This window comes from Ochotona princeps, chromosome 29, assembly GCF_030435755.1.
Source record: "Ochotona princeps isolate mOchPri1 chromosome 29, mOchPri1.hap1, whole genome shotgun sequence".
Classification (NCBI taxonomy): domain Eukaryota; kingdom Metazoa; phylum Chordata; class Mammalia; order Lagomorpha; family Ochotonidae; genus Ochotona; species Ochotona princeps.
This window is the reverse complement of record NC_080860.1, coordinates 20,355,899-20,366,867: the sequence shown is the minus strand read 5'-3', so window position 1 is coordinate 20,366,867 and position 10,969 is coordinate 20,355,899. Positions and strand designations below refer to the sequence as shown.

The following is a 10,969-nucleotide window of genomic DNA, read 5'->3' as shown; positions in this document are numbered from 1 at the left end:
TTTGCAATGCAATTAAAGTTAGTAGGACTCGTTTGGGTCTTGTTCCTATCTTTTGTCCGGCTTTCGCATTGCCTCATATGGCAATTTACTCCTGCACCCAGCCAGTCCTCACCTGCTTGGGGCTGTCACGCTGCAAAACTTTGATATTCTGTCCCATGAATGCCAGCAGCACAGGCCTCTCATCTCCCTTTGCCGTGACCCACAGCACCTTAAGTCACTGTTGTGCGTTTTGATGGGTTCCCCGGCCGTCTCAGGGGGTCAGTCTGCTTCTTATTATTCCATTTTGGCTGAAGTGGCAATCCCTTGCCTCAGTTTTTTTGTTGTTGCTGCTCCTTCCTTCCCACATAGCGGTGGTGGTAATGTTCATGATTGCCTACATTTGCTTCCAAGGAGCAATGTCGAAGAGAAAAGGCACTGCCTACGTGGTCCTCGTTACTGCAGACTTTACCGCAGTCCTGAAGCCGTGGCACTCCATGTTTCCTCCCAGAACCACCACACGGCAAGGCCTAAGTTTCACTCCAAGTCCCCAGAGTAGCCTGGCTTCTGATGCATCCACACAGTGTGTGCTGGCTCTACTGGGCATGCGTGGGCACCTGGGTCTCTTCTGGCTGCCCGAGGTGTGAGACCGGAATAGGATGGCATGCAGGCAGGAAAGCAGCTTGAGACATCAGGCCTTCTGAGGCAGGAGGTAGGGCTCCAAGGATGAGGATGCCAAGCCACCATCCAGGCTTGAAGACCCTGGGATTCTTTCTCCTGTCCTGTGGGTCAGCATCTTGGTCCACTCAAGGACAAAACCCCAGTTTGATGACTTTCCTTAGTGTATCTGAGACCGTCTCGAATCGATTTCTTTACACAGAATTGGCTAAGCCGTCATCTTGCAGGTGTTGGTGTCCGGCGTGATTGGGACTTGGCCTCAACAACGTGAGAACCAACCAAGGATGGGGCACCTCACTTGGGAGGTGATTTGTGCAAGGTAGTGGCTACCTACTGGTCTTGGGTAGGTGAGGTGTTGCATTGCCAGGGAAGTGGCCGCAAGATTTGCATGGGTGTGGGGCTAGGAGGATGCGATGCCAGGGAAAGATCTCCGCCAGCGCCAGTGTTCTGTCCCTGGCCATTCAGGGGACCCTTCAGCACAGGCAGGAGAGTGGATGTCGGTAGGACAGGAGGAAGCAGGGGCAGTTTGATATCCAATGCGTGTTCATTTATTTTACACTTACAAAAGAAATTGCCCACCCCTTTGTCCCATCCCCCCAAAAACAGTCTCTTTTTACAAACATTTAAAAATTAAAACCAAATGAAGATAGACAAGTTAATTTCAGTACAATTATTTTTTCAGTGTAGCTGTCATAATTAGACTTTAAATTTCCTACAAGTGACCAAGGTCCAAGTAACTTATAGGGAAATCCTGATTATTGACCAAAGGAAAATTCCATATTACAAGTTAGCAAATCCTAGTACAAAAATAGTCCGTGTGTTGGAACAACATTCTGTTCACTTGCGGCTCTGGTCGCCTGTTGGCTGACTGCGCAATACCTAAGGGGTCTGGATTCTCGCTCTCACAAATGGCTCATTTGTTGTAGCTGAAGCAGCACACACCTGTCGGGCAGGGGCGAGTGTCTGCTTTGGGGCAGCTGGGCGGGTCCCAGTCCCTGGTCTGCACAGGTGTGCCTGCAGGGAGGGCTGGGCTGCCCGCCTCTCTGGCGGCATCAGGCCCAGGTCACAGGGCCCGTCTGCGGGGAGCACGGTTTCCTGCGTGTGTCTCCTCTTCCCTGTGGGCCGGGCTAGGCGGGGAGAGCTGGCCCTGGGTGGTGTCGGTGCGGCCCTGTCCCAGCTGCAGCTGGGGCAGGCCAGGGGGCTACTTGTCCCTCAGGATGTCGAGCTGCTCCTGACACTCGGTGAAGAGGCGCTGGAAGCGGAGGTTCTGCCCGATGACCGGCAGCAGCTCTTTGAGCAGCTCCCTCTTGCGCAGACCCTGTGGGTAACAGGAGTGACAGACAGGTGAGTAAGAAGGCCTAGAGCATCCCTGGCCTCACAGAGACCCTGGCACCTGCCCACTGGGGAAGCCTGGAGAGCCATTCCTCCACACAGCGAAAGCAGAGCTGACCATGTGTGTGGTGCCCGGGGGGATGAGTGGCACGTGGAGGGAGGTGAGGGATCGGGCAGGTGCTGCTTCTCTGTCAGCCCTGGGGCTGCTGGCAGAATTGTTACTGCCCCTCCAGACTGGACAATGGCTTGGCCTTCCAGGGAAAGATGGAGGGGAATTTCCAGGCGGCAGGCAGGCTGGGCTGCAACCTTGTGCGGAGGCGTCTTCCCCTGGGCCCTCCCCCGGAGCCTGCCGTGTGACTCTGGGGGAAGCAGGGGTCTGGGGCAGTGAGTAACTTTGGTGTCGTGCTTGTGCTCTGCATGATGGAGCTTTTTGTTGGTTGGTTTGTTTTTAATTATTTGAGGGTGAGGAGGCAAGGAAAAGTGAGGCGTTCAATCACTTGAGCCATCAGCCTGGTACCAAGATCTCCATTAGCAGGAAGCTGGCACTGGGAACGAGAACTGAGTTTCAAATCCAGGCACTTGGATGTGGGACATGGGCATCTTCACTCACGTATTCCCATCAGTCTAAATGCTAGTCTCTTGCCCACAGTTTACATGCCTGAACGTACTGGCAACACAGCCCACAACATACAGTCTGCTGTGTCAACCAGAGGAGCCGACATGTCCAGCCTACACTGTGGTGCAGCGGATTGTGTCTCCACCTGCCATGTTGGCATACCATATGGAGGCCAGCTGGTGTCCTGGATGCTCCACCTCCCATCCCAATCTCTGATAAGGCACCTAGAAAGGCAGTGGAGGATGGCCCAAGTGCTTGGGCACCTGCACCCACATGGGAGAGCCAGAAGAAACTCCTGTCTCTGGGCTTTGGAGTGGCCTAGCTCTGGCTCTTATGGCCATTTAGGGAGTGAACAGCAAATGGAAGCTTCTCTCTCCCCCTCCTTTCTCTGTAACTCTGCCGTTCAACTAAAAAATAATCTCTTTTAAGATGTATTTTTTACTGCAAAGTCAGATATAAACAGAAGAGGAGAAACAGAGAGGAAGATCTTCCTTCTGCTGTTTCACTCCCCAATTGGCCACAATGGCTGGAGCTGAGCCAATCTGAAGCCAGGAGCCAGGAGCTCTTATGGGTCTCCCACACGGATGCAGGGTCTCAAGGCTTCGGGCCGTCCTCGACTGCTTTCCCAGGCCACAGGCAGGGAGCTGGATGGGAAGTGGGGCTGGTGGGATTAGAACCCGTGCCCATATGGTATCCTAGTGCACTCAAGGCGAGGACTTTAGCTACTAGGCCACCACACTGGGCCCTAAAAATAAATCTTAACAAAAAATAAATAAAAATAAAAACCAAGAACTCTAACATGCATAGGGTGGGGTGGAGTGGGCAGGGGGAGGTGAGGTGATGGGGAGAGTAGTCAGATATACTGAAAGAGAGGGCCTAAGATAAAACCAAAAACGAAACCCATGACAGCTATGCTTGTAACAGGGCATGCAATGAAGGGAAAGAAGGACATGCAGCTACCAGGCTTGAGCAGCAGAGGTCACAGGATGAGCAACAGAAGCAAGGGTTCAAGTATGAGTTGGAGTGGAAGGGGCTGGCAGCGGGGGAGCTGGCCAAGGACAGGTCAAGGCGAAAGCAGGGGAAGATGGGCAGCTGGACACAGTGGGGGTCGGTGTGGAAATGAGGCAGACACACTGTACTTAATTCAAGAAACAGTGACTTGCTTTAGACTGAAGGCCTCACAGAATGCTGATCCAACAAGTGACAGAAGACAGACACATAAGGATGAAACAGACACGCTTCAAGGCTGTCAAAGACAGACTCTGAAATTTTCTCAAAGGCAAAATGTCAAGATTCAAAACATGCTAGGGAAAAAAGATCTCCTAACCTAGAATGTTTTTATCCAACTAAATAGTTATTCATATACGAGGGGACAATAAAAACATTTCAGGATTACAGAACCTCAAGAGACTGATCATGGGAAAGACTCCTCCCCCGAAAATGTCAAAAAGGAAGTAAGAGTAACAGGAGAGAAACTCACATGAAGCTAAAAGTAGAGCAGAAGGAACACGATCCAGCATCTCCTAGCTTACCTAGGTCTAAAAGGCCAAAGGCAACCAACCAACCACCCACCCAGCCAAAATGCACCCGGATGGATGCAGCCATGAATAAACAGCTTCTAAGACTAGAAAGAAATGAACCAGGGCCTGGCGGCGTAGCCTAACAGCTAAAGTCCTCGCCTTGAACACCCCGGGATCCCATATGGGCACCGGTTCTAATCCCGGCAGCTCCACTTCCCATCCAGCTCCCTGCTTGTGGCCTGGGAAAGCAGTCGAAGACGGCCCAATGTATTGGGAGCCTGCACTCCTGTGGGAGACCTGGAAGAGGTTCCAGGTTCCCGGCATCGGATCGGCACAGTACCGGCCGTTGCGGCTCACTTGGGGAGTGAATCATCGGACGGAAGATCTTCCTCTCTGTCTCTCCTCCTCTGTATATCTGATTTCGTAATAAAATAAATCTAAAAAAAAAAAAAAAAAAAAAAAAGAAAGAAAGACATGAACCAGGAACATAACATCCAGTTGGGAAGGCTGAAGTTGGAAAAAGATACGCACGGAGCAAAACCAAATCATTTTATGACGACTAAAAGTCTGCGCGTGGCATTAGAGAAAGAGCCTCAGAATAGAGGGAGACTTTAGTGCATACTCAACCAGTGCTGGGCAGAGGGCAGACTCTGAACCATTCCAGAGGTGATGGTGACAGACACACAAGGGGAGGTGCCACAACTCAAGACCACACAGGGTCTTCCTATACACATGGAAAGAGATAACTCTTTAACTCTACCTTTCAAATAATAAATCTCTAAAAACATAAAAAGGGCCAGTGTGGGCCTTAATGGCTAAAGTCCTTGCTTTGAACACACACCGGGATCCCATATGGGCTCCAGTTCTAATCCTGGCAGCTCCACTTCCCATCCAGCTCCCTGCTTGTGGCCTGGGAAAGCAGTCATGGATGGCCCAAAGCCTTGGGACCCTGTATCCACATGGGAGACCCATAAGAGTCTCCTGACTCCTGATTGGCTCAGCTCCAGTGGTTGCAGGTACTTGGGGAGTCAGCCAGCAGATGGAAGATCTTCCTCTCTGTATATCTGATTGTCCAATAAAATAAATCTTATAAAAAAATAAAAAAATTAAACATTAAAAAAAGTAAATTTTGGGATAGGTGCTTGTCACAGCAGTTATGGCAACACTTGGGGCGCCTATGTCCCTCACTGGAGTGCCTGGTTTGAGCCCTGGCTCTGGCCGCTAGACCAGCTTCCTGTGGATATACTCCCTGGGAGGCGCAGGTGATGGTTCACATACCTAAGCTGCCAGGTGGAAGACCTACTGGAATCCAGGCCTCTGGCTTTGGCCCCGCCCAACCCCAGGCTCTACAGGCATTTGGGGAATAGGCAGATGGGACTAAGTGGATGGAGATCTCTGTTTTCCTATCTGATTTGCAAATAAATTCAAAATAAACAATCTTTTTAAGCCTAAGTTTTGTTACACATGCTTGTTTGAACTCTAGGCATTGGCTTTTCATAATATATATTTTCTATGCATGTTTTGAAGATTCTTTGTAAAAGTACCCTGTGGGAGAATATAACATTACCTCATACCTCAAATGACTTCCAGATTTTAAAAAATATATATTTGTTTATTTAAAAGGCAGAGTTACGGAGATGGCAGTGGGGCCCGGCGGCGTGGCCTAGCGGCTAAAGTCCTCGCCTTGAACACGCCGGGATCCCATATGGGCGCTGGTTCTAATCCCGGCAGCTCCACTTCCCATCCAGCTCCCTGCTTGTGGCCTGGGAAAGCAGTCGAGGACGGCCCAATGCATTGGGACACTGCACCCACGTGGGAGACCCGGAAGAGGTTCCAGGTTTCTGGCTTCGGATCGGCGCGCATCGGCCCGTTGCGGCTCACTTGGGGAGTGAAACATCGGACGGAAGATCTTCCTCTCTGTCTCTCCTCCTCTGTGTATATCTGGCTGTAATTAAAATGAATAAATCTAAAAAAAAAAAGATGCAGTGGCGGAGAGGGAAGGATAGAGAGAGAAATAAGAATGAATATCTCCCATGCATTGATTTCTCAGATGGCTGCAACAGCTGGGTCTCAGCCAGGCAGCAGCCAGGAGCCACATCTGGATTCCCTGCTTGGACGCAGAGACCCACAAATTTGGGCTGTCTTCTGCTGCTTTCCTTGGTGCATTAGGAAGATGTACTGGAAGTGCAGCAGCTGGGACTGGAACCAGCTCTTACATGGGATGCTGGCATGGCAGGTCTAACCCATTGTGCCACAGCACCAGCTCCTCAAATAACTTCTACAGGTAATATTTAAATATAACGTCCAGCAGATGGGGAAAGAAAAGTCACAAAAGATAAAATGGTGCAAGTGACAACCACCGGAAGCACTGGTAGGTAACAAGGACCGACTCGCTGGGGTTCCCAACACCAGAACTACCCAACATCAACTTTTAAAACCAAGCAACTGGGACCGGTGGCGTGGCCTAGCGGCTAAAGTCCTTGCCTTGAACGCCCTGGGATCCCATATGTGTGTCGGATCTAATCCCGGCAGCTCCACTTCCCATCCAGCTCCCTGCTTGTGGCCTGGGAAAGCGGTCGAGGACGGCCCAAAGCTTTGGGACTCCGCACCCGCGTGGGAGACCTGGAAGAGGCTCTGGACTCGTGGCTTCGGATCGGCGCAGCACTGGCCGTTGCTGCCACCTGGGGAGTGAATCATCGGATGGAAGATCTTCCTCTCTGTCTCTCCTCCTCTCTGTACACTGACTTTGTAATAAAATAAATCTTAAAAAAAAAATAAATACAACCAAGCAACCAACAAGACGCAACAGCACAGCACAGTGGGGACATGGCTCCTGATTCTCCCTTGCAGGCATGAAGTGTTTGAGGCACTCGCTGTTGCTGCCACTGCCACCACTGCAGGGTGCTGTCAAGGGGGAGTGCGAGCCCAGCAACACAAGTACACACATCAAAGTATGTCATGAAGCAGATCTTCCATGCAGTGCACACGCTGATGCTTGGCATTTAGACTCTCCTGTGCTTTCACTGTACCAGCCTCAGAGTAACTGTTAACTTTGGGCTTGCAACCTCGGTAAGAGACAGGAATGCTTCAGGCTACCTGAGGATGTTGCTATGGACACCAAGTTTCCAGGTGTGCTGCAAGAGCCACTGGAGAACTCAGGGGCAGTGCTCTCGAAGTGACGGCTGTGGTGTGACACAGACTTGGTACTTCGGCTGGAATTTACATTTATGAATACACAAGGAAACACCTTCCAGGAACCTCAACTTGGCAGTTCAATTTGAAACATAATTTGAGGTAATGGGAAATAAACATCAAATTCTGGTGTTCACAGAATTTGCAAAATTGATTTTCCTTAAAAGAAACAGCATCTTTTCATGCCATGATAAAATATTAATATAAAGATGATTACATTCAAATGCATTGATTTTGAGATAGCATTTTAAAAATGATTGTCACATTTGTTCTTTTAACTTGAAAGATTTCAAGTACCAAAAATATCTCGAGTGAATTAGTCTTATAACACCAGTTTCACTTCCAAAACTGTGTGTATTTTCTTTGTGTGTGTGTGTACTTTTAAATGTAGCCTTCTTTGTTGTAATTCTTATCCTTCTTTTTGAAAAATGTATTTTTTTTAAATGTTCACTTAAAGTCAGATATACAGAGAAAAGGAGAGACAGGAAGATCTTCAGTCTGCAGGTTCTCCCTGGTGAGCACAAGAGCTGGGAAATGGGACGAACATGGCTGAACATGGCCACAAGATCCCTCAACATATGCTGGGCTGGGTCTAGGAATGTGTTAGACTACTGTACACTACCTGCTGGTGCTCATAAGTCAGAGTGGGTGTGGGATGGGCTGGGACCTGGGGGTGGGCCGGGCAGGGCTAGGCTGTAGTACCCACCAGTAAGAGCCACACTGGGTGTGAGCTGGTCTGGCAAGGTCATACTACCCACTGATGAAGGTCAGCACTGGAGGTGGGCCAAGTCAGACTAAACGAAACACCCACCACTGTGTGCGATATCTGTGACTGTGAACCAGTCAGACAGGGGAGCTTGAAGAACTGAAGCTGATGGCAGTCCAGTCCAGGCTAGGCTACAGTACCCACTGGCATACATGTGGGTCAGGTCTGGTCTGGGGGTGGGGTGGGTTGTACTAGTCTGAATCACCCACTTGCAGGTATGAGAGTCAGGACAGGGTGTAGGCCATGCCAGATGGGACACAGTATCCACTAGTTCACATTAAGGCTGGGACTGGGGGTTGGCCAGTCTGGGGTAGGCTGAAGTTCCTCCTAGAAGAGCTGGGACTAGGGGCAGGCTTGTCACAGCCAGAGTCAGGATGCAGCATCTGCTGGCATATGCAAGGGCCGAGATAAGTGCCAACTGGGCTTTGTCGCAGAATTTACTGGCAAGTGCTGGGACAGGGTGCAGGCTGTGTCAGACTGGATCTCAGTACTCCCTGGAAAGTGTAAGATCCAGGACTGGAGTGGGTCTAGTAGGGAAACCGCAAGCACTTCTTTGCTGAGCTGCAGCTCCTGCTGGTGGACATGAGAGCCAGGGCTGGGGTGGCCAGGCTGAACAAACTCTGTTACACCCGCTGGCATCTGTGTGGACTGGTTTGTGGGGTCGGGTGAGCTGAAATAAGATGCCACAAACAAAGGTATATACGAGAGCACAACTGGGATGTGGCACTGATTGTACTAGTCTGCTACACATACCAGCATGCGCAGGAACTGGGGCTGAGGGCTAGCCTGGTGAGTGGTATTAGGGGGTCACCCCAATTAGGCTGCAGTTCCCACTGGTATGCACAAGGGTGAGGTCTACGACACGCTATGCTGGGCTGCAATACCTGTTGGTTTTCATGGGACATGGGGATGGGGATAGAACTGACCAGGCAACTAAAATCACCAGTGTTTGTATGTGTGTGTGTGCGTAGGCTAATACGGGTGACGGACTAAACAGGACCCTATACTGGTTGGCACACTCAAGGGTTAGGCCTGGGGTCACCTCAGGAGAAGTTTCTTGGGGGGAGTTCTCAACTAGATCACTAAGGACTCAAAACTACAGCCAAAAGAATCTGTGGTCTGACCTTGGAATGCATGTTTTGGGACTGGTGCTCCTCAGGTGCTGCCGCTTGTGCAGTGGACAGCATGCCCAGGTGTAGGAGTGGAGCCCTAGGGTAGACTTTGTTAGCCAATGGACCTTGGAAGGATTTTCTCAATCTCGGAGAGCTGAAACCAACAGTGTCTTGGAACTCTCAAAACTACTCAAGCAATAACCTCAGAACATTCCTCACATCGGGGTTTCTAAGATAATATCAAGTGGACATCCCTTACCCCCAGGTTCTGGTGTAACCTGGCAGTTGGGAGAAGTCCCTTCCTCCTCCCTTCTGCCTCCCTTCCCCCCACTACATATAGGAGAAAAGGGACAAAAAGGAAATTGGAAGTCATTGCCCTGTTCATCTTCCCCCACACCACGACTCTCCCCACCCTATCTGATGGTTCTTATGGGCCTGTATTCTTATCAACTATGTGAACAATGTTGAAAACAAAATATAAAACAAAAAACAAATAAAAAGAATCTGAATCAAGCTCTGGATCTGAAAACTGATTCCTTCCTGACACAGTGAACGCATCCTCAGCAAAAGCAGCCTTGAGAGTTGAGACTATTCACGCTGAAAATATAAATACGCATATAGCAAATTTTTACAAAGTGCAGCTTTCACCTTGCAGACAATGAAGAAAACAAAAGAGAACCAAAGAAAGTCACTGCGATCTGTCCCCAAGGGTTAAGGCCTCGATGTTTTGTCAGTCTTCAAAACAAGATGGGATTCTTGAATTTTTTTTTTTTTTTTTAAGATTTATTTTTTAAAACTTTCATTAGAAAGACAGATATACAGAGAGGAGAGACAGAGTGGAAGATCTTCCTCCCCAAGTGGCCACAACGGCTGGAGCTGAGCCAATCCAAAGCCAGGAGCCAGGAACCTCCTCCAGGTCTCCCACATGGGCGCAGGGTCCCAAGGCTTTGGGTCGTCCTTGGCTGCTTTCCCAGGCCACAAGCAGGGAGCTGGATGGGAAGCAGGGCCACTGGGATTAGAACCGGCGCCCATATGGGATCCCGGGGCGTTCAAGGCGAGGACTTTAGCTGGTAGGCTACCGCACCAGGTTCAGGATCCCAAGAATTTTTAGACAGCATTGTAAATCAGTCATTTATACAACACGGGATGCTACAAGTCCAGGAAAGAGTACTGCTAAAGATTTAACAGGAACACGTAGAAGGACATTGTGACCCTAGAAGGTCAGCGAGCACAGGACAACAATTGATTGGATAACATTTGTATGAGAACAACTGAAAGGATACCTTTTGTATAACTGATTGGACATCATTTGTGTCAGAACAACTGAGTGTGTACCTTTTGTTTAGCTAAAGGGACATGATTTGTATGAGAACAGTTGAGTGGACAGCATGTGAATGAGAACACTTGGTAGAATATACAAAAGGAGTTCCAAACAAAAGTATAGAAATAGCTGATGGATTCTGTTAATAAACTCAATACTTCCTCCCTTATCGCATAAGACCCTCAGTGTATAAAGTCTGATGCCATCAGTCAGGGTTGGCTCCGTGCACCAAGTCCATCGCTGCAGGACAGCAACATGAACAGACTGTGAATTTAGGACACCATAACTCAATCCAGTGAAGACACACTGCAACCACACTTAAAACGGAGTGACCAATACAGGAGGTCATTGTATGTAAGCAAAGCCTCTAGAAGCAATGGGAGGATGGGCTCCTTGGCCCTCCCACTGCCCTTGGCTTAGCTGTTCTTTTGACACTCAGCACTTCTGCTTACCCTC

The 10,969-nt window shown here is 49.5% G+C and overlaps 1 protein-coding gene across 3 annotated transcripts in view; it reads right to left on the bottom strand.

Moving 5' to 3' along the window:
- Positions 1-1,233: 1,233 nt before the first annotated feature.
- Positions 1,234-10,969, bottom strand: part of LOC101525532 (protein HIRA) — an 80,630-nt gene continuing 70,894 nt past the window's right edge. For all 3 annotated transcript variants that reach the window (XM_058656915.1, XM_058656918.1, XM_058656916.1), the window contains one exon: positions 1,234-1,972. In XM_058656915.1, the coding sequence (XP_058512898.1) occupies positions 1,856-1,972 (117 nt within the window). In that variant the 3' untranslated portion in view covers positions 1,234-1,855. The remainder of the gene's footprint in view (positions 1,973-10,969) is intronic.